The sequence below is a fragment of the Erythrolamprus reginae genome, chromosome 3, assembly GCF_031021105.1.
Source record: "Erythrolamprus reginae isolate rEryReg1 chromosome 3, rEryReg1.hap1, whole genome shotgun sequence".
NCBI lineage: Eukaryota > Metazoa > Chordata > Lepidosauria > Squamata > Dipsadidae > Erythrolamprus > Erythrolamprus reginae.
The window spans coordinates 69,866,354-69,891,018 of NC_091952.1; the positions used below are offsets into that span (position 1 = coordinate 69,866,354).

At 39.1% G+C, this 24,665-nt stretch overlaps 1 protein-coding gene across 3 annotated transcripts in view; it reads left to right on the forward strand.

Moving 5' to 3' along the window:
- The window catches only part of MYBPH (myosin binding protein H), a 31,876-nt gene extending 21,756 nt beyond the window's left edge, over positions 1-10,120 (forward strand). The window contains exons 7-11 of one of the 3 annotated variants that reach the window (XM_070748944.1): positions 1,129-1,288; positions 3,605-3,741; positions 5,796-5,982; positions 8,608-8,648; positions 9,851-10,120. In XM_070748944.1, the coding sequence (XP_070605045.1) occupies positions 1,129-1,288; positions 3,605-3,741; positions 5,796-5,982; positions 8,608-8,618 (495 nt within the window). In that variant the 3' untranslated portion in view covers positions 8,619-8,648; positions 9,851-10,120. The remainder of the gene's footprint in view (positions 1-1,128; positions 1,289-3,604; positions 3,742-5,795; positions 5,983-8,607; positions 8,649-9,850) is intronic. The other 2 variants (XM_070748945.1, XM_070748946.1) reach the window with 2 other exon arrangements.
- Positions 10,121-24,665: the final 14,545 nt, after the last annotated feature.

A 24,665-nucleotide genomic window follows, 5' to 3' on the forward strand; every position in this document is an offset into this window, starting at 1 on the left:
ACATCCACACGCCGCAGGCCTGTTTTGCTCCCAGTAGAATCTGCCGACGAAGTCTCCACTGACCAAGGAAGCATGAGTAACAGGGAAGAGGGGAGTTTGGCAGAAAGTCCAGGAGGAGATCAGTCATCTGTATCATCCCTGGATTCTGAACAAGAATTAATGACACATCCACGCATGCATAGAGTGATGCATAGAGACAACAACTGAAGGATTATTACAAGAGAAAATGAGGCTAGCTGTGGTTGGATGGGGCTGCTGTAATTAGTGCTACAGATAAAAGTGCAGCCTGGTGTTTTAGCCTCATGGCAGTTTATCTGATTCATTGTTTCGTCAAGATTGTGATTTTTGCTCTTCAGGATTGTGTGTGTGGAATCTCTGGACTTTAGAATTGGACTCAATTTCCCAGTTATTGGGTGAGCAATTGGACTGCATTTAACCTGTGCCTTGTGTGTACCAGAAAATCCCTTTGACATTTAAAAAGGGAGCTGTTTCTGTTTTTCTGTTTATAAAAACTTTTGGGTTTTCCTTTTATCGTGTGGTGTGCGTCTTCCTGGACTAATTACCCTGTAATTACGGGCGGTTGAGACACGTTGGCAGAACAGGTAGAAACATACTTCACAATATTTCTATTTGTGTATATGTCTTGAGATGTAGCATCTCTTTCTTTCTCTCTCTCTTACACACACACAAACACACACACACAAATATAATATATATGTATATATACCAGGGTGATCCAACAGAAAAAACATATAGCCCCTCCCTGGAACAAAGCTGAAGGGATCAGATCCTGTAGAGGTTAATTCTCTGCTTTACAAAGCAGAAGCCCCAGGATCAAATCCCAATAAGGGTATGGCTAGCTGATGAGGCCAGAACAAGGCCGAAATAGTGCCATCCTAGTCTATTTTTAAAATTCAGCAGCAACATGTGATACGTTAGCATACATATTCTAAGTAGTAAGATGTAAGAGCTGTTTTTTCCACCATTGTATGTAATTTGGAGGTCAAGGTTAAATCATTGCGCTTGCCTTTTTAGGCCATGCAAAAAACGTAACTATTTTCTGCAAAATGTTGAATTCCCTGAATGGGGTGTGTCAATGTTTAAAGGTCTTTCTGCCTTGTTCCTCAGCAATGGTTCACAGTTTTGGAACATTACAATCATACAAGCTGCACAGTATCTGATCTCATCATTGGCAACAGTTACTCCTTCCAGGTTTTCTCAGAAAATCCTTGTGGTCTAAGTGAAATGCCTGCTGTCACAAAGAATGCAACGCATATAACAAAATCAGGTAAGGCTAATGAAGCACAATGGAAAAGAAGGATCCTGCTGTTTCTTCATCACAGACGTGGACAACCTGAAACCTCAGAGGTATAAGTGGCTCTCCAAACTATTCCAGGTCTCAAATCTTCCCAAGCCAAGCCACTACATTTTGGGAACTGGCAGTTTTTGCTTACTGTTTTGAAATGAGAATCAAAAATATAGTAAATCATAAAATATCATCTCTTCAGGATAGGGCAGGTCATCGTCGTTTTAGATCTGCAAATGACTGCCCAGCAGCCCTGCTTTAGTATACCAAGACCCTTTTGGGTAGGGAGGAATCAGGGTTCAAATGGAATGGAAGGGAATGGAATAGGAGAACAGAACAGAACAGAACAGGATGGAATTCTTTATTGGCCAAGTGTGATTGGAGCTGGGGTGTCGCAGTGGTTGGAGGCTACTTCAGGCTACAGGCTACTTCAGCTAACTGCTACTGTTGTTAGCCGCCCCGAGTCTATGGAGAGGGGCGGGATACAAAAACAATAAATAAATAAATAATTCCAGCCCAGGGGCTACCTCAATCCGGCTCATGAAGTTAGGTGGCAACAGATGGGTATCATTGTAAGGGGAAGAGTTGAGTTGAGTGTTGCTGGTGTGGATGGGACATTGTCAGGGGGGGGGGGAGTCGGCAGGAGCAAGGGGTGTTAGTGTGGGTGATGCAGCAGCTCTCCACAACAATCCCAGGTTCTCATGTGGCCTCTTGGGAAAATCAATTACATTGCTGCTCAAGGTCATTATAGGTCATTCTGTCCATTATAATGCTGACCCTTACCTTAAACTGACTGGTTATTTTGAATTTCTTTTCCAAGTCTGAGTTTCTTTCTTGCCTTGACTGTTCTTGCATATGCCTTTCAAGGTTATCTGTGCACACTTCTAAGTTAAGGAAACCTCAAATTCGTCTGCACAATCCCCAATTCTTTAAATATTTTGCTCCTTCATTATGAGTGAATCATTGTGAAACACTGGAAGTTTTAAAGAAGATGTTAGATAATCATCTGTCTGAAGTAGTGTAGAGTCTTCTGCCCAAGCAGGGGGTTGGACTAGAAGGCCTCCAAGGTCCCTTCCAACTCTGTTGTTGTTGTTTTTTTATTGTTATTTTATTTATTGTTATTTTATTTTATTTTTATTTATTTATTTATTTATTTTTTATCCAATACACAAGGAGGGTTTAGTGGGTATATATATATATATATACACATAGTAAAATACATGATGAAGGTTATAGAGAAGATAAAGTATATCAATGAAAGAATAGAAGAAGAGATATAGGAATAGAAGAAAGGTATAGGAGATATAGGAGAGCAATAGGACAGAGGATGGAAGGCACTATAGTGCACTTATACTCGCCCCTTACTGACCTCTTAGGAATCTGGATAGGTCAACCATAGATAATCTAAGGGTAAATTGTTAGGGGTTTGGGGATGACACTATGGAGTCCGGTAATGAGTTCCACGCTTCGATAACTCGGTTACTGAAGTCATATTTTTTACAGTCAAGTTTGGAGCGGTTAATATTAAGTTTAAATCTGTTGTGTGCTCTTATGTTGTTGTGGTTGAAGCTGAAGTAGTCACCGACAGGCAGGACGTTGCAGCATATGATCTTGCGGGTAATACTTAGATCTTGTTTAAGATGTCTTACTTCTAGGCTTTCTAGGCCCAGGATTGAAGGGCTCTTCTGGTGAAGTATCTTTGGACATTTTCAAGGGTGTTGATGTCTGAGATGTGATATGGGTTCCAAACAGATGAGCTGTATTCGAGGATGGGTCTGGCAAAAGTTTTGTAAGCTCTGGTAAGTAGTGTGAGATTGCCAGAGCAGAAGCTACGTAGGATTAGGTTTACAACTCTTGAAGCCTTCTTGGCTATGTTGGTGTAGTGGGCTTTGGCACTTAAATCTTTTGTTGTTAGTATACCGAGGTCTTTAACCGAGTGGGGATTTTCTGTGATAATTTGATTATTCAGTTCCTATTTGGAGTTCAGATTCTTTTTCCCAATGTGTAGGACAGAGCATTTGCTAGTTGAGATTTGGAGTTGCCATGTGTTGGACCATTCAGAAACAGAGTTCAGGTCTTTTTGGAGAGTAGTTGTGTTATAGGTGGTATTGAAGTGTTTTACATCGTCGGCGAAGAGGACACAGTTGCTTGTGATGTAATCGCAAAGGTCTCATATTTACATGTTCTCATATTTACATTGTTATCCTCATCCTCAATGAAAGATTACCTGCCCCCACTTTCTGTTGATTTACTTTATGATTCAAAACATCTCAAAATAAGATCTCCTTGTTTTTGTAGGAATTGTGTACAAACCAGAGAAGTTCCATAGCCGGGATGTCTGTGAACCTCCCAAATTCACTCAGCCACTGGTAGACAGAACCACTACCCAGGGCTATAGCACTCAGCTCTTCTGCTGTGTACGAGGCTTCCCAAAGGTGGGTCCTGTTATGAAATGTGATGCCTACTGAACTGCAACTGCACGGGTGCTACAAAGCCATATCTGCTGGCACATGAGCTGTTGCCCTAGCTCAGCTCCAACGTGCATGTGTGTGCTGGTCATCTGATTTTTGGCTTGCACAGAGGCTCAGGGAGGGCGTTTATGGCTTCCAGAGAGCCTTCGGGGGTTGGGGGAGGGCATTTTTAGCATCTCCTGGCTCCAGGGAAGCCTTTGGAGCCTGGGGAGGGGGAAATACAAGCCTACTGGGCCCATAGAAGTTAGGAAACAAGCCGTTTCTAGCCACCACAGAGGGCCTCCAGGGGGTGGGAAAAACTTTTTTTGCTCTCCCCAAGCATTGAATTATGGGTGTGGGCATTCATGCATGCGCGATAGTGCGTGCCCACGCTCTTTCAGCACCCGAGGGAAAAAAGGTTTGCCATCATTGCCATAGTAGATTATAGGAAGGGTGGTGAATTGAGAAAACTAATCTCTTTTGCCCTTAAAAAGAAATAGGGATCTTTCTTACTTTTGATTTATAATCTGATCTACATCTTTCTCATGTATTTCCATAATGGTATATTTCCTTTTGTAAAGGTTTTTGTGAAAATTTGTATTTTAAAATGTCAACTTTTTCTCCCCAAATATATGTTTCTAAGTATTTTTCCTACAAATACATGTTTTCCATCAACCTATCTAAATTATATAAATAAATCTTGGCAATATTGAATGCATCACTGCACTGTATCACTGCAGGAAATGTAATAGTAATGGATAGCTATATTTCAATCTTCAGATTAGACTATATCCTCATGTTCTTCACATCAGACCTTGCAAAAATCAAATTCCCCAAGCAAGTGTCAGATTTCCATTTCCTTTCGCAAGGCCATACTTGCTTATGTTGAAAGTGATGCATCCTACTTTCCAACCACAAGTTCCATCTCTTCTAAAATTTTATGAAGCAAAATGATGTAACAAATAAATTCAACTACTTGAAGACAGAATATCTAACTCCCTGGAGACCTGACAGTTTCTCCAGAAATATAGTAGCTATAGAATTCAGATAGATATGTAGCTGTTACAGTGCAGATAGGGGAGAAATTTATTTATTTATTTATTTATTTATTTATTTATTTATTTATTTATTTATTTATTTATTTATTTATTTATTTATTTATTTATTTATTTATTTATTTATTTAGTTAGTTAGTTAGTTAGTTAGTTAGTTAGATAGTCCAATACACAATGAGGGTTTTAGTGGGTATATATATATATATATATATATATATATATATATATATATATATATATATTATATATATATAAAATTTCAGCAAAAACAAGTGATACATACAGAACATAGTTTGTTGGCTATGAATAAATTAACTGCCTTGAAATGGCCCTGGGTTGGGCCTAGAGGCAAAAAGGAGCTGTGACGTTCCTTCAATATACCAGGGTAATTCAACAGAAAAAACATATAGCCCCTCCCTGGTACAAAGCTGAAGGGATCAGATCTGGTGGCCTAGAGGTTAATTCTCTGCCTTACAAGGCAGAGGCCCCAGGATCAAATCCCAGTAAGGGTATGGCTAGCTGATGAGGCCAGAACAAGGCCAAAATAGCGCTATCCTAGTCTCCCTTAATTTTAAATTTTTAGCAAAAACAAGTGATACACACATATATATATGTATACACACATAGTAAATATATATACACACATAGTAAAATACACGATGAAGGTTATAGAGGAGATACTCATAGTAAAATATATCTATGAAAGAATAGAAAAGAAGATATAGTAATAGAACATATCAATGAAAGAATAGAAGAAGAGATATAGGAATAGAAGAAAGGAATAGGAGATATAGGATGATGCAAACTAAAACAATACTGACAGATAACTGGTATAAATTAGCCCACTTAATGCAGACAAGGGGGTGACTGTAAGAATAGAAATGTAATGAAGAGAAAGTGTTTATATACCTATGCTAACTAGCTTATCCTGCTGAACTGCATTTTGGGATATCTATGCACTTCGGTGTCTTTACTTGATTTTAGCCCAAAGTGATCTGGATGAAAAACCAAAGGGAGATTCAAGAAGACCCAAAGTATCTAGTGCACATGGACCAGGGAATTTGCTGTCTAGAAATCCGCAAACCTTGCCCTTTTGATGGTGGTGTCTACACATGCAAAGCTGTGAACGCTTTTGGTGAAGCCTCTGTGGATTGCAAATTGAATGTAAAAGGTATGTATGTATTTTGTCTCTTGTTTGCACTTGAATGCTTTGTTGCAATTCCACCCAAAAAAGTTGTGGAACCCCTCAAGAGGTTCCATAAGACTTATAATTATTTAAAACATACTTTTTATTCGAACCCTCACAAATCTTTCTTGAGAATAGATATGATATGGGCCATAAAGAAGTAAGCAAAATGATAGATAAAGTGGAGATCAATTTGAATATACGGGCAGATCGTAGCCCCCTGAAAATAATATGGAAGCATCAAAAAAGAAGTTTAGAAGGTGAGCTATGACTGCAGATATTACACAAAAACAAATATCTTCAAAGAATAAAAAAGGAAGTGATTTTATTTCCTGACATAAATATATATCTATATGTCCTTACTCTAAGCGTATACAAGAGGGGTAAAAATAGCTCATACAGTTAAAAAGATAAGAGAAAGACAGAAACAGCAGGTAAAACCAAGTAAAACCAGGGGACAAATGAATGGTTGAATTGTTAGCACTGAGTAAACGAATTAAATTTAAAAGAGCAAGCTGAATATGTAATTAAGATTAATACACAAACCAACACCCTTTTGAAAATGCTAATAAGTCAGGAAGATGGTTGGCATATAAATTTAAAAAAGAAAAAGAAAATAGGATAATTCACCATTTTAGCATTAGAAACATAGTAACATAGAAGTCTGACGGCAGAAAAAGACCTCCTGGTCCATCTAGTCTGCCCTTATAGCATTAGCATTTACAGCCCTGTCTAAGTGGTTTACAGAGAGTCCAGTCTGCAACTGATGTACATGATATAATTGTACAAACTCTCCTCCCCCATTCATGACCTTCACTTGCTGTTCAAGCAGGGACCTTGATTTCAGGAGGATCACTAGATTGTGAAGCAAGTTCTTTCAGTGAAGCCTAGCTTTAGATTCATCTGGCTTTGGGATCCATAGCCATTTGCTGGATTCAGTGACATGCCTATTTCCACCAATAGTTTCTAGGCACTGGATCAAGACATCAACTATATCTCCTAGCCACATAATGACAATCATTAAGTGTTGTACCACATGATTCTTGACAAATCTATATTTTCTTTTATGTACACCGAGAGCATATGCACCAAAGACAAATTCCTTGTGTGTCCAATCACACTTGGCCAATAAAGAATCCCATTCTATCTAACTATCCTAGCCACATAAGAATGGAAATTTATACAGTAACTTAATATCAACCACAATTTATGCTACTTCATCTGGTGGCTTTGTGTATGTATCAAACAGCGGGAAGAAGATGGCTGAGCCCTGAGTACTCCATAATAGATTATTAGGAAGATTAGCCCTTTCCCCATCATAATTGACTTTTATTATAGGTGGCACTTGGAGTTATTGTAATTGTGAAAAGTGGATGGGAGAGTGTGAGTGACTTTCTCTAAAGGCTTTATAACTCCAAGTATTAATTATGCCATGCAGGCAGATTCGGGCAATCTGGTTCATCCAATTTTTGGAACGCTAACATTTGCAAGCCTTAGCATTTGCCAAGTTTAAAGTGAGTTGTAATTCATAGAATCTGGAGGGTACCAGATTGCCCATTCCTGCTGATAGGATTGGCACAAGAGGTCTTGTTTCTCCCCCCCACATCTGCTTCGGTTTCTATCACCTAAATTGCTTACAGCAACCATAACAGCCATCTCATTCACCTCATCCCCAAAGTGAGGCAAAACTTGGCACAGGGTCTATTAGAGTCACAACAGCCCACTCCCGTTCGCTCCTCTTTTGTTTCCTATGGGAGGGGCCAATCATCTGTGGGGAAGAGAAGGGGAAGAGCCTTCTCTGTGGTGGCCCCGACCCTCTGGAATCAACTTCTCCCAGAGATTAGGACTGCCCCCACCCTCCTTGCCTTTCACAAACTCCTAAAAAACCACCTTTACCACCAGGCATGGGGAAATTGATTCCCCTCGGCCGCTCCGTTTTATGTATGGTTTGTTTGGGTTGTATGAGTGTTTTTAATCAAGGGTTTTTAATTGTTTTGCTTTTTTAATAATTGGATTTGTATTTAGTATTCCTGTTGTGAGCTGCTCTGAGTCTTCGGAGAGGGGCGGCATACAAATCTAATACATAAATAAATCTCCAAGGTCTGGCTTTATTCCCAAGTTGACCCTGCTTTCTTAGTTGTTTTTGTCTTCTGGCCACTCTGCATATGTGCACACTAGGAACAGGCTCCAGCTGTTCCCCTACCTCACTGCTATCTAGCTCCCTCTCCTGTCTCTGATGCAGAGCCCTCGTCCAAATCTTCCTCAGCCCCCAGGACTGGCACATGATTCTCCCCAACCTCCTCCCATCTGACACTGCAGCCAGCCCCATTGGCCGCACATGGACCCCAACACTTTACCTCCAGTTTGAGAAATAAGCATCTCCAAGTGAACACTTAAACCTTATAGCATCTTTCTGCATAAGAGCCTGTGTATTTTTCTAATTCTTTTTCTCCTTATTACAGACATCATTAATATTGCTTGGGAGTTAATTAATAATGTTCCATCATTAAGATTGCTTAGGTGGGCAGGTGAAGACCCATATTATATAAAGGGAACTGAATGGATCCTAATTTTAGGTATTAGTTCATGATGTTTCTGTTACGTTTGCAGTTCCAGAATGATGATATCTGGGAAATCAGATGAAGAATAAGGTAGGATAAACTGCCACTCAAGTCAGTTGGAGAACATTAGATATCAACCTGAATAGAAGCTTCAGGAATTAATCTTAGATCCGATAATAATCCAAGACCACCTATGCATTTATGTTGGTGCACTTTCTCCGAGGCAAAAACTGAAAAATGCAAAATAAGTACAGTGGTACCTCTACTTATGAATTTAATTTGTTCAATGACTAGGTTCTTAAGTAGAAAAGTTTGTAAGAAGAAGCAATTTTTCCCATAGCAATCAACGTAAAAGCAAATAATGAATGCAATTGGGGAAACCACAGGGAGGGTGAAGGCCCTCTTTCCTCCCAGGAGATTTTCTCTGAGGCAAAGAACTGAAACAGGCCCTGTTTCCTCTCAGGAGATTCCTAGATAAGCCCCACAGAGGCTTCTCCCCATCTTTTCCAACCTGGTTTCCTCCCAGGAGTTTCCTAGAGAGGCCCCACAGAAGCTTCTCCCTGCATTTTTCCAGCCCTGTTTCCTCCCAGAGAGGCTGATTCCTAGAGAGGCCCCATGGAGGCTTCTTCCTGCCTTTTCCGATAACAGTTTCAGAGGATCAGGTTTGTAAGTGGAAAATGGTTCCTGAGAAAAGGCAAAAAAATCTTGAACACCCGGTTCTTATCTAGAAAAGTTCATAAGTAGAGGTGTTCTTAGGTAGAAGTACCACTGCATATCATTTTATATAGAACTAATCTAAGGCTACTCCCCATCCTGGGATAAAATGGAAAATCATAAAGTCCCGAGACCATATTTAGCTACACCATTTGCCAGTTATATTAATTTATAAAATAATGCTCAGCCTTCTGTGATCATTTTAAAAACCATAGTTCTTCTTTTTTTAATCAGATGTGATAAATCTCATTTATGAAGATAAATTAGTCCTAGTACCCCAGTTTACCGTCAAGAAAGATAAGGGTAATTTTTTCTAATGTAAAGGCAATCAGATCTAAATTCTTTGCTTCATTTTTTTTAATGTATAATAGCATGAACAGATATTGCAAGGAATCTGGATTATGTCTGCAAGTCTCCTTATCTCATATAAGGATCAAATTTATTGTTGATGTGCACGTAAGAGAGAAAGATTTCAGTTAGATAAAAGGCATGAATGTATGTACAGTGAGAAATATTTGTTTTGTGATTTTGGTGTGAATTATTCTTTATCTTAACTCTTTCCTTTACCTCTTTCTCAGACAGATCCTTGCAAAATTCTTCTTTGGGTTCTCAGCTCAGGAGAATCCTTTACGGTTCTTAGATGGGATATACAGCTTGGAAATTATTTTATCACTGCAGCTTTTCAAAAGCAGAAAGTTCACCTGTGCTATACTGGCTCCATAAATAGCAACTACCATGTTTCCTGTAATACCAAGATTGTCATCTATGTCTCTTGATATTTAGCCCTGCAGAACAAATACCGAATATAGAAATATATGTTATGAGAATAAAATAATTCCTGTACAAAATTTCAACCTTTCCTAACCTTGTGCCCTTCAGTGTATTGGACACGCAATTAAGGTTAGAGAAGGATATTTTGATTCATTACCACTCTGACTTTGTTCCTTTTCTTTCCATTGACATTATTACCTAACATTAAGTTAGGATTTTTAAATAAGTAATATTTATCTATTCATTTGCCACCCATCTCATTTCAAGGTGGCTCACAGCATATTAAACATTGCAAACACTAAAATCATTGAATATAAAATGACAGAACAGACAAAATAAAATTGTTAATGTTAGATGGAAAAGGAGGGAGCCAGATATATGAATTGGGGGGGCAGGTGGGATTAGCTTTAAATTAGTCAACCACCTCTAATGTGAAACTCTCCCCTTGGGACCCAAGCCAGCTGGCAGAACCAGGTTCTAAGGCCCTTATAAAAAGTCACTTCAGGATCTAAGACAGTGATGGCAAACCTTTCTTTCCTCGGATGTCAAAATAGGGTGTACATGCGCTTTCCTGCATGCGTGAGTGCCCATAGCCATAATTCAGTGCCTGGGGATGGCGAAAACAGCTTCCCTGCCCCCCCAGAGGCCCTTGGGAGACCTGAAACAGCCTGTTTCCCAACTTCTGGTGGGCCCAAGTGTTTCGCCCTCCCCAGGTTCCAAAGCCTTCCCTGGAGCTGGGGGAGGGTTAAAAACACCCTCCCCCATCCTCTAGAGGCTCTCTGGAGGTCACAAATGCCCTCCCAGTGCCTCTGTGTGATCCAAAAATCAGTTGGCCAGCATACACATGCACGTTGGAACTGAGCTATGGCAATGGTTCGCGTGCCAGCAGATATGGCTCCGCATGCCACCTGTGGCACCCGTGCCATAGGTTCGCCATCACTGGTCTAAGATATTCCAAAAGAAGGCTCTTCTGCTGTACCCCAAATTCCTTGGCCATTGAGATTTGCAGTGTGCCCTCTCTGCTCACATGGGTGGGGTGGACTGAGATGAGACAGTATTCTGGACGCATGCCTTGAAGGGATTTATAAGTGATTACCAACATCTTGAATTGCACCAGAGCAAATTACAACTAGTGTAGCTGGTGGAACAATAGTATAACATGGACCACCCTTGGGATCCTAAGAACTGCCATGCCTCCACACTCTGTGCCAGTTGTAGCTTCCAAATGCTCTTCAAGAGAAGCCCAGTGTGAAGTGCAATAGTTCAAACACAAGAACATCCGCCTGGCTTGCAAATGTGTATAAAATGCTAAATGTGCATGTGACATTAGGACAAAATAAGCCCGTTTCTGTTTTAGTAGTCCTAGGTGTCTATGAGGGTAAGGGAAACAAATGTTGAAATGTAAAGACATCAGATAAATGTCATAACTGGTATAGTTGTGTCAGAAGCATGCAATGAAGGAATTTGCAGAACAACGTCATGGTTTGTGGTTTGCTGCAGACACCATTGGTAGTATGCATGGACTAGGCCTGTATAAGTATAGTAAATATAGTGGCTATAGGTTTTTTTTCTTGCCATATTCTGTAAGTTAATTTAAACATTAAAATAGAAGCAAAAGCCTTCATCATTAGCCTCTGGTGTTACATGGTAAGTAGGAGTGAATTGCCATAAAGCAGACACATTCATTCATTCATTCATTCATTCATTCATTCATTCATTCATTCATTCATTCATTTATTAGGAGACTCGGAGTGGAAAACTTGGTTTTCAGTTAAATTAATTTTCAGACATGTATTTCCTGTTATTTTGTATAATCTAACATCTTCTGCAAATTGTTTGGTTTTTCATTCAACAATATGGCATGAACTACATACAAAATGCATGTACATTCATGTTCCCAGTCAACATAGGCTAATGTCCTCATTCATAAAAGTTTTTCATAAAAACATTACTCAGTTAAAGGAACATCACACCTCCTTTTTCAACACAATCTTGTTAAATTTCGAAAGATAAAAATACAAAACTGCAAAAAAGGGGGAGAGGGGAAAAGGAGGTCAAAAAGTGAAAAATGGGAGGAATGGGAAAGAGAGATGAACCATTTTTTTTAAACTTTTGACTTTCCTCAGTAGAGATATGAATATATAACCAAATAATCTCTTAGCTATAAAACAGTTAAAGGAACATCGAGCATCCTGAGCTTATTCCCTGCTCAGGGTTTTATCAATTCCTTCATAAATCGCTTTCATCACACTCAGGAACTAAACTCCATATTCATACACAAATATTTCATAATTAAAGGTTATTTTATCATGTTAATTTTCTTAATCAGCACATATACAATAAACATTTGTACAATATTTATTAAAACTATTATTCTATTATTTTTTTTAAAAAAAATAGTGTTAATTTTTATAAAACACATGCACACCTGTGCTAGGATTATATAAACTTGTTCAATAAACATGCCATATTAACAGTGGCAAACTTGATGATATCTAAAATAAATCCTTCGGTACTTGTGAACCAGGAGTGGGCTCTAACTTGCCTCACTGTCGGTTCGCTTCCTCCTGAGCTGCAGCGGCAAAAAATAAATAAAAAGCTAAAAACAAGATGGCGACATGTGCAGTGCCAGAAACTTGGCTTCTGCGCATGCTCAGAAGGAATTTTATTTTTTAAAAAAGATGGCGCCCACGGATTGGCACTGACTGAACAGGTTCCATTATGTCATTGTGACATCACCAACGGGTCGCTACCAGTTCGGGTCAACCGGTCCAAACCAGGAGGGACACACCTCTTGTGAACTAAATTGGTGGTTATGACCTATCAAGCCCTTCATGGCATCGGACCAGAATATCTCTGGGACTGCCTTCTGCCGCATGAATCCCAGCGACCGGTTAGGTTCCACAGAGTTGGCCTTCTCCGGGTCCTGTTGATGAAACAATGTCGTCTGGCGGGACCCAGGGGAAGAGCCTTCTCTGTGGTGGCCCCGACCCTCTGGAATCAATTCGCCCGGAGATTAGGACTGCCCCCACCCTCCTTGCCTTTCGCAAACTCCTCAAAACTCATCTTTGTCGTCAGGCATGGGGAAACTAATTCCCCTGGGCTGCTTCTACTTTACGTATGGTCTGTATGAGATGTATGATTGTTTTTATATTCAGGGTTTTAAATCGCTTTAGTATTGGATTTGTACTGCTTTTGTTGTGAGATGCTCCGAGTCCTCGGAGAGGGGCGGCATACAAATCTAATTAATAAATAATAAATAATAATAAATCTTCACATGGTTTTTCATCCACAAATCCTTTATATTTTTTTGCTTGTTAATACTTCAGAATTCAAGTAACAGCTCAGCTTCTGAAACATTTATTTATTCATTTATTCATTTATTCATTTATTTATTTAATCTATTTGTCAAACATGTATAGGATAGTAGTATATATATATAAACATAACATAGGAAGAAATGATAAAAGAAGACAATAAGACAGTAGGACAGGGATGGTAGGCACAATGGTGTGCTTATGCACGTCCCTTACAAACCTCTTAGAAACGGGGAGAGGTCAACTGTAGACAATCTGAAGTTAAAGATTTTTGGGTTGGGGAAGAAACAATAGAGTCAGGTAGTGCATTTCAGGCATTGATCACTCTATTACTGAAGTCATATTTTCTGCAGTCTAGTTTGGAGCGGTTTAAATTTAGTTTGAATCTATTATGTGCTCATGTATTGTTGCAGTTGAAGGTGAAATAATCATTAATAGGAAGGACATTTTGGTATATGATTTTGTGAACTAGGGTTAGATCAGTTTGGAGGCGACGTAAATTGTCTAATTTCAGTATTTCAAGCCTGGTGGAGTAAGGTATTTTGTTGCGAGAGGAGGAGAGAAGGATTCTTCTTGTAAAATATTTCTCGACACTCTCGATTGTATTAATGTCTGATATGCAATGCGGGTTCCATACAGGTGAGCTGTATTCTAGAATTGGTCAGACAAATAATGATAAAGCAATAGTCTTTTTCCTGGTTCTATAGCCAGGAAAACGTAGGCGAATTCTATTTTAATTGAAATGGTAGACATGGCATAATCCAGCCATCTCAATTTAGTAACATTCAAATATGCAGGGATAGTAATTACAGTACTAAAACTCTCCCAGAGTATGCTCAGGAATCCTCACATGATAGAAGGTACCAATTTGGACATATCTTTAGCAATATTTCTTAGTTCCTGTCTTCTAGATGTGTTGAGATACAAACTTCTGAAATTTCCAACCAGATCATAAAGGATGGTGACAGCCCTGTCATATCTGGAACCAATGGTAGATATATAAACCAAATAGCAAAGTGTGTGAAATTAAAGGGTAGCCATCAGTTGTTTGTTCTTCAGCCTGCCATGCATTGGATCCTTAATTGCAGAGTAACTATGTCACTAAAGAGCTTCCCTTTAGAAACCTTTCTGGTTTGAATTGGAGACGATTTTAGAATTTCCATTTAAAAATCTACTACTGTAATGAATCATGTGGAGATCAGATACACAACTGAATTATTTCTCATGATAAAAATCCAGCACAGGAAGCTAGTGTTTCTAAAAAATTATGCACATTGATGTTCCAATTTTTGAATGAACATTTCTGATGCAAACCCATACCTATGATTCTACATAGTATTCTCATGTTGGTTCCAGTATTTCAGGATTAGTTTTTCTAGGTTGAGTAGCAGACTTTTTTGAATTAGGCAGACTATCAGTTATTTTAATATACTATTTCCTTGTAGAAACCAGTTTGCTTGAAACCGTTCCTATATGAAAAATCACCATATTAATGTTATATACATTACATTGAATTATTAGTATTTCAATATGGTTACTTGCAATTCATATACAGAAGGTAAAGTAAATATCTTCCAACGTTACTGTGAGTAAACAGATGACTTGACTAAGAGTATATAGATATCATACAGTACACAGCCATATGGCTGACTTTATGTAAAACAATTTTCATAAAGAAATAAAGCGATTTATTTATTTTAATAGGATTAAATTTACTAGTAAAGGAAGGAATTGTTTATTTATTAAATCCTCATTCACTGTTTCCCACATATCAGAAAAGTCACCTTTACAGAGTAAAGATCACAATATTCTGGCTGTAATTTCTTGAGAACATGAACGAGAACAGCCAAAGGTTATTAAGACCTCAGAACACCTTTCCATATCCCCATTGGCATGTTATTTATACAAGCAAACAGCTACATTCCACTGCTCATAGTGAATTATAAATGTCGTTGGGCTGCCAGAAAGGGAGAAAATTCCTCAGGGGATGAGGAGTATGAACTTTTTTCATGGAAAATGTTAACCCTTGCCTTTATTCCCAGGCAAAAAGTAGGTTGTAAAGAGCAATAGTTGCATTTTATATTTTTTTTCTTCAGAAATGGCATTGTTAAATGAATGCAGTTATCAAAAAAAGAAAGCAAACATGTTGTCTGTACTGTGATAAATATGGCCTTATCAGTGAATAGATGCAGGCTATACCTTCATTATGCATTAATCTCAAATGGTGAACCTCTGTGAATACAATTTGTTCCAAAGTCTAAGACTAGGTTGATAAACGTTGTGTGGTCCTAACCTCTGCTGATGGAAGAAGTAGGGCAAGTATCCATAGTCTTTTTCATGACCACATTTTGGCCATCCAACATACAATGTTATCTGAATCTGGCAGAAGAGAAAGTTAGAACAGTGTAACATTGAATATGCATATTGGTCTTGTACAAATATATTTATTTCTTTAATTTATAGCGGTCCAACAATAAATAGATCAAACCAAATAAAACAAAAGGAAGCAAGTCATGGAGCTCCATGGTTGTCTTAGCCACATATAGCTGATCTTACACAATTCAAATCATTCACATTGTTTTGTTTTGTTTTTATAATATTTTTATTGGTTTTGCACATTTATATATAACATAAAACAAACATAAAACAGTGCACAGTGCATGTGCCCACCACCCGACTGACAATACCCACCACCACCACCAATTAGGGGGTTCAAATATTTACTAGTTTATGTTCTTTTATTTCCTTAGCTCTAATTTGCATTTGTTTACTATTCAAAGAGTGATTGGAGTTTATTTTTCACATTTTCGTCCAATCATTCCCATTGTTGAATCTGTATATATAATCCAATTCATACGATTAAAATAATTATTTGATTTAGGAAATTGACCTATACATTTTGGATATTCAAACTGGTTTGGACTGAATGTGCAGATAAATACAGTGTGATGGTGCACATGCACCAAAGGCATTTGGATTGGTCTGAATATGATCAGTTTGAAATGCCTAATTAGAGTAGACAATTGTAATTAACTTGTCACTACAATTTGGAACTGAATTTGGAAACACAATGGGATTCCATCAAAGAATTCAAAACAAAACAAAATCCCCAAAAATGCATATAGGAAATGGGCAGACAGCCAAATTGCCAAGAACAAGTGCAGACAACCTGAAAATGTAGAACTGAGTGAGGTCAGGAAAGCAATAAATTGGAATAAACTTGGATTAGTGAATAATGTTAAGAATAGCAACAAAATGTTTTAGACACGTTTGAAATAAAAGGGGGGAAAGCTGCTGCTCCATGAAGAAAGCAAAACCCTATTTTTTCTTGCAAAGTGAAGAATGAGCCAAAGTTAAGAGTTCTTAATTTTAGCTTGCTCTTCAATATGCAAAAATAAATAAATAAATACTGTCTTTACCTAGTAAATTGTGAAGAAATGGATGAACAGCAAAATCGAAGCTTATGGCTGACAGCAACATGATCAAGAGAATACCTGCTAATGTTTAGTGATGTTACACTTCCAGGACTAATTTAATTAATTAATTAATTTTATTAAATTTGTTTGCTGCCCTTCTCACTACAAGGTTATTAACAGAACTTGCTGATGATCTGGCCAAACCCTTATGAAGTATCCTTGGAGAAATCCTGAAGAACTGATGAAATCCAGATGGTGGAGGAGAACAAATGTGGTCTTTAAATTCAAAAAGAGGAGAAAGAAAATGAAGTCTGGCACTGATAAGGGAATTCTAGAATAGATCATAAACAGATGTCTGAAACCACCTTGAAAACAATACAGTAATGATGAAAAAAAAAGAGCTTTCATTTTTTAAAGAAAAAATTCTTGCCAAACAATTTTATCTCTTTTTCCCCTAAAAATTAAGTAACTTCCTTCCTAGATTAAGGGAATGCTCTACATACAGTATATCCTGATTGCGGCAAAGCATTGATGTAGTTGCTTGGTTTATTCTGTTTATTCTACTTTGGTGGGACCATAACTCAAGTACAGTGATACAAACCCTTGTCATACAAACTTTTCGAGATACAAACCTGGGGTTTAAGATTTTTTTGCCACTTCTTCCAAACTATTTTCACCTTACAAACCCAAGCCGCTGCCACTGGGATGCCCTGCCTCTGGACTTCTGTTGCCAGCGAAGCGCCCGTTTTTGCGCTGCTGGGATTCCCCTGAGGCTCCCCTCCATGGGAAACCCCACCTCTGGACTTCCATGTTTTTGTGATGCTGCAGGGCAATCCCAGCAGGGGAATCCCAGCAGCGCAAAACTGGTGCTTCGCTGGCAACAGAAGTCCAGAAATGGGGTTTCCCAGCGAGGGGAGTCACAGCAAAATCACAGCATCACAAAAACACGGAAGTCCGGAGGTGGGGTTTCGAGGACTTCCGTGTTTTTGCGATGCTGCAATTTCGCTGAGTCTCCCCTCGCTGGGAAACCCCATTTCTGGACTTCTGTTGCCAGCGAAGCACCAGTTTTTGCGCTGCTGGGATTCCCTGCTGGGATTCCCCTGCAGCATCACAAAAACATGGAAGTCCGGAGGTGGCGTTTCCCATGGAGGCGAGTCTCAGGGGAATCCCAGCAGTGCAAAAATGGGCGCCTCGGCTGGCAAAAGGGGTGAGTTTTGGGCTTGCATGCATTAATCGCTTTTTCATTGATTCCTATGGGAAACATTGTTTCATCTTACAAACTTTTCACCTTACAAACCTCATCCCGGAACCAATTAAGTTCATAAGGCAAGGTATCCCTGTATTTTAAGAATTTAGACAAACTGCAACTAGTTCAGAGAAGAGTAACATGATGATCAGTGACTGGACATGAATTCCTGTGGGGAATTCACCATTAACCCAGGGTAATAATCAGTGGTGAGTTACTGCCGGTAGCGGAAATTTACCACCACTCGCCAAACCAGTCCTCCGGTTGCCACAGCTTGCAAAAAAACCCACCTCTGCGCATGTGCAAAGGCTTCTGCACATGCACAGAAGGGTCACTTCCAGGTGTTTTGAACTTCCATCGCAATGTTAACTGGTAGGAAAGGTAAGTGGAACCCATTCCTGGTAGTAATGAGGGTTCGTCTTCAAGTGGATGATAAACAACTTCTGTAGCCCAAATGGACCCTATGATTTCACAAAGTGACTTTAAATCAGAACTGAATATTCACCCACGTACTGCTGTCTCCATTGGGATTTATGGATGTGACTGAAAATATACTGGAGGCAGAATTACTATTTTAAAATTGAGACCAGGTGAGGATAAAATTAAAATCTCAACAGAAGAATTAGAGGTCATTCATTAAAGTCGACACAAGCTTTGGGGGGAAAAAATAACCTTATTCCTGGGCTTGCTTTTTACAGAAAGTTGGGGGAAATGGCATAAAATTGGAGAATATGGGCAAATAGATTTTCCAGAAGGTGAAAACATTTCACCTTTGGTTTTGATTAATATTTTTAATAAGAGTACTAGCACATTGCTTTTCTCACTGTTTCAATGACTACATTTCAGGAGCAGTTTTTCTCAACTTTCTGTTACTATTTTAGACATAACCTGATTGCATCTAATTAAAGTTACAAATTTCATCCTGACCTAGAGAAGACTCTGCCAATCATTATGATTGGCATAATGATTAAACAGGAACGATTCTGCTGGATACATCAGGTTTTTCATAGGTCAAAGCTATTATTGGGGTTAATGCTATGAAACATCTGGACATGGGTTGCACTCCACTATATTCTTACTTTCTAAAAACAAACAATATTTATGACTCAATTTCCTAAAACAAATTGACTTATACAAATTCACTATTTAGCAAGCCACTAAATAGGTAGCCTTGAATGATTGAGTGTTATGAAAACAAGCCCACTAAGTAGGAAACACTCAGTGATTGAGCACCGAGTCTCTGCAATTCATATATTTACTCTGCTACAAAATAAAGTCAAACTCAGTTCCTGGCATGAGCGCAAATGACTGCTCTGTACAGTTTTCTTGACAACAGAAAGGATTTTCTGCAGCTTAATAGATGTATTTAGTAATTAAGTACCTATGCTGCTTCATAAGAAGTCATTCAGAAAGGCTTCTGTCGCATGTCCATTTTCTGAATGTCTAATAGAAGAGTATCAAGTACTAATCAAAATCTTCTGTTCTTTATTTGTTAAATTTATATCCCATTTTCATCCAACAACTCCAATCTTTAATTCTCCCCCACAACTTTATTCTGAAGGTGACTTTTGTGAGTTAACTGTTATAGCAATTGCATACAATAATAATGAGCTAACACTTCTTACATCAACTAAGATGTAAGATGTTAGTACAGGGAATCACTTTTCAAATGATACAAGAAATGGAGAAGTTATAATTTGGTGTAATTGATCATGTCATTCAGCAAGTTAATTTTCTGGTTTGCTCTATCCAGGAATAATGATATCACAACAGCAATCAGAAAAACCAAGCAGGATACATTTACCATATAAATTATTCACCAATTCCCTTAACTCTCCATAGTGTGCCAATCTGGTCAATAATAAACGTTCATGCATTAGCATCAGTTCTGTGATGTGGACATACATACTTAGAAATATTGGAATTCAAATATATACAGTGAAAGGAACGTAAACAGCAGCATCAAACAGCTATTATGTATGAGAGGCATCTACAATAACAGTTCCATGTAAAAGGCAATGAAATGTAAGAAATTTAAAAAGCATATAGCCTTATATACTAGGCCAGTGATGGTGAACCTATGGCACGGGACCTAACTGAGTTCCACCGTACATGTGTGTGCCAGCCAGCTAATTTTTGACTCACACAGAGGTTCTGGGAGGGCGTTTTTTGCTTCTAAAGAGGGGATGGGCTGTGGGGGAGGACACATTTATCCTCCCCTGGCTCCAGGGAAGCCTTTGGAGCCTGAGGAGAGCAAAACATGAGCCTATTTGGCCCACCAGAAGTTTGGAAACAGTCCGTTTCTGGCCTCCAGAGAGCCTCCAGGGAAGGGGAGAAAAGCTATTTTCACCTTCCCCAGGCATTGAATTATGGGTGTGGGCACGCCCACACTCTATCGGCACTCGAGGGGAAAAAGGTTCGCTATCACTATGTATAACCTTGTAGGAAAAGGTGAAATTTGTAAACATTTTTACAGATGGTACCTTTTATACATTATGTTTTGTCCTTATTGTTACAGCATTTTTTCTCAATACATCCAAGAAAGATACACTCAATTGAGTATATCTATCAACTGACAAGAATCCCCTTAATTTTTATTTAATTTTTATTTAGTTAATTATATTTAGTTAATTATTATTTGTTGTGGTTGGCTCTGGCCCAACTCCTGCCCCAAGGAATGTGGAGGTGGATGCAGGGGAAACAACAACATGTCAGAGGCCTGTTTTATTGCCGATTGAGTCAGGTAGTGAAGTTTCCTCGGAAGAAGAAGAAGGTGGGGTGACTTGGAAGAGGGGAGTTTGGCAGACAGCCCAGGAGATCAATCATCCTTATCATCCCTGGATTCTGAACAAGAACTTATGACACATCCACGCATGCGTAGAGTGATGCATAGGAGAGAACAACTGAAGGATTATTACAGGAGATTAGTGAGGCCACCTGTGGTTGGGTGGGGCTGCTGTAATTAGTGCTACAGATAAAAGAGCAGCCTGCTGGTTTAGCTTCATGGCAGTTTATCTGATTCATGGTTTCGTCAAGATCATGGTTTTTGCTGTTCACGGCTGTGTGTGGACTTACTGGACTTTAGAATTGGACTCAATTTCCCAGTTATTAGGTGAGCAATTGGATTGCATTTACCCTGTGCCTTGTGTGTACCAGAAAATCCCTTTGACATTTAAAAAGGGAGCTGTTTCTGTTTTTCTGTTGATAAAGACTTTTGGTTTTCCTTCTATCATGTGGTGTGTGTCTTTCTGGACTAATTACCCTGTAATTACGGGCGGTTGGGACACGCCGGCAGAACATTATTACATTCTACCTTTTCTCTGAGAGCTCAGTTGGGTGTACGTAGGAATGTGGGAGGTCTCCTCTCATTTTGTCCCAACAAAACCCCTTAATTATGGTTGCACTGTGAGAGCAAGTAATCTAGAGTCAACCAGTGAACTTTATGCTCAAGTTCACCTCCTTACATACTACACAACATTGCCCTTTTGGCTCTTATTTAACACAATAAATCACAATAAATATTGGAGTTGCTTAGGGTGCCACAAGAACCTCTCTCCTTTTATTACGAGCATTGTTAAATTTACTTCAAAGAATATTCAGTCTATAATTGATCTTGTGCTCTGACCTTTTTAATTTTCTTTTAATTGATTCATTGCAGCATTCCAACCCACATTGAACTGACATGCATAATTTAGGAAGGAGCAAAGAAACAAATTGAACAAGCCACCCAAGTTAAACCCTATTGTAAGTGCTTTTGGTTTCATTGGGGATTTTATCCTGAAAGCAGCATTGCAAGCTATAAAAGAAATGAATAAATAAGACAAAAGCATTTTGAGGTTTTAGACATGCTTTACAAGCTGAGTGACTCCTTCCCATTTTTTTGTAATGATTTTAACTGCTGTTAAGTATAAATCATTTACGTTGCTTAATTCAGTTCATTCCCATTCTATCCATAATTTAGACTGGCTGCTGTTTGGTTCCCGAGGAAAAGGAGGGTGGGTGAGTTTGTGAAGTTACTGATTTTGCTGTTGATTTGAATGATAGAGCAGGAAACATTTATTGGAGGAACTCTCATAGACAAGAGTTCTTGTTTACAGCAGGGGTGTCAAACTCAATTTCATTGAGGGCTGAATTAAGATTGTGTTTGACCTCAGGGATGGGGGGCAGCTTGATATCACTCATTAAGGAGTGATGGAGAGCCAGGGGTAGAGTGCAGGACTGCAGACTACTTCAGCTAATTGCTGGCTGTAGTTTAGCAGTTCAAATCTCACCACCGGCTCAAGATTGACTCAGCCTTCCATCCTTCCGAGGTGGGTAAAATGAGGAGCCAGATTGTTGGTGGCAACACGCTGATTCTGTAAACTGCTTAGAGAGGGCTGTTAAAGCACTATGAAGCAGTATATAAGTCTAAATGCTATTGCTATTGCGACTCCCCAGGCTCCATTTTTGCTGGCATGCAGCCCTCCTGAGCTCTGTTTTCGCTGGCAGAGGCATCATGGGCACCATTTGATGTTTCCAGGGCGTGTCCAAGGGCAAGACTTAAGCATCCGCAGGTCGGATTGGCCCATGGGCCTTGAGAGTGACACCCCTGCTTTATGGTATTTGGGAAGGCGGGGGGCATTCGCCCAGGTTCGCCTGGTGCACCAGTTGCGACCCTATTTGGACCGGTAGTCACTGCTCACAGTCACTCATGCCCTCATCACCTCGAGGTTCGACTACTGTAATGCTCTCTACATGGGGCTACCTTTGAAAAGTGTTCGGAAACTTCAGATCGTGCAGAATGCAGTTGCGAGAGCAATCATGGGCTTTCCCAAATATGCCCATGTTACACCAACACTCCGCAGTCTGCATTGGTTGCCGATCAGTTTCCGGTCACAATTCAAAGTGTTGGTTATGACCTATAAAGCCCTTCATGGCACCGGACCAGATTACCTCAGGGACCGCCTTCTGCTGCACGAATCCCAGTGACCAGTTAGGTCCCACAGAGTTGGCCTTCTCTGGGTCCCGTTGACTAAACAATGTTGTTTGGCGAGACCCAGGGGAAGAGCCTTCTCTGTGGTGGCCCCGGCCCTCTGGAACCAACTCCCCCCAGAGATTAGAATTGCCTCCACCCTCCTTGCTTTTCGTAAGCTGATTAAAACCCACCTCTGCCACCAGGCATGGGGGAATTGAGATCCTCTTTCCCCCTAGGCCTTTAAAATTTTATGCATGGTATGTCTGTATGTATGATTGGTTTTTTATATAATGGGTTTTAACTGTTTTTAGTATTAGATTATACTGTTTTGTTACTGTTGTTAGCCGCCCTGATTCTGCGGAGAGTGGCGGCATACAAATCCAATAAATAAATAAAAAATAAAAAATAAAGAGTGAAATAGAATGCATCTGCCAGGGTGTATATCTCCAAATATGAAGATAATAGCAAAGAACATACTGTACCTATTTTCTTTAGATTGAGAGATGTGTTGCCTTGTGATTCTCCTGCAGAGGGACCAACGGCAGATGGAGATCTTTACTGGATTTACAAGAACAATGCAAAGAGTTACCTTATCTCCATTTTGGAATTCATTGATGTTATTTGATCTGACACTTCATTATCTAGCCTGGTGCTTCAATATTTATAGATTTTTTTTCAGGGCCTGAATCCTCCTCCTCCTCCTCCCCAAGAAAGCTACTGTAATATATAATTTGTTCTACTTATTTAGATACATCATTATCGACTCATTATTGTAATTGAGCCCAGAAATGAAAGCAGTCATTAAGCCTCAGTCATATTAAATTTTATGACAATTTTTGTGTTTTTATTAAGTTACCACTGCATCGTTAATTGCAGGCTGAAGTCATTAAATGTATCCAATTTATCCAATGGGCATTTTTTTGGACAGAAATCTCAGAAACCTTGGAAAATCAGCAAAAAATGCTGAAAAATGCAATCATATGAATGCAGAACAATACAAATAGCCTTAAATGCAAGACAATTGTCAAGGGCCCAAGATGCAACCACATGATTGTAGGTGCGTGGCCATCAAAAATGGGCTGTAAGTACCTTGGGGGGGATATCCATCATAACTTTGGTCATTAAGCAACTAGCCATTAAGCGAGAAGTACCCGTAGTAGATCATACCTCAAAGATAGGGAAGCTTAATTTAATCTCATTTGCATGTCTAGATCAGTTACAAAATAATCTGTTGACTTCTTCCTCCTGAATTTAGCCAGTCATCTCAAAATTGTAATCCAACATCCAAGGGAAGACTTGCGTTTTCCAGTTCTTTACCTTTTGGAAGCTCAATGTACAAAACAATACAGTTTAAAAGTTTCCCTGGACTTCAAGCTTAACTGAAATCATGACACTTGCATTCAAAAAGTGAAGATTTATGTTATTACTTGACAAAGTGAGATGTCTACCACTATATAAAGGTGGCAGATTTGAAGCAAATTGTCAATGAATTTAATATCATAATCTTGTATTTCTGTAAAAGTATTTTGATCTTAAGATATCAAACTATCCTTAGAACTGTGCATATCCAATTTGGTATGGATTGCATTGTTGCAAAGAGGAAACTTGAAAGGAAATCTTAAAACAATAGGGGTAGCAAAATTCCACACGATCACCAAGTGGCAGCAAAAAGACACAAAACCCCCAAGA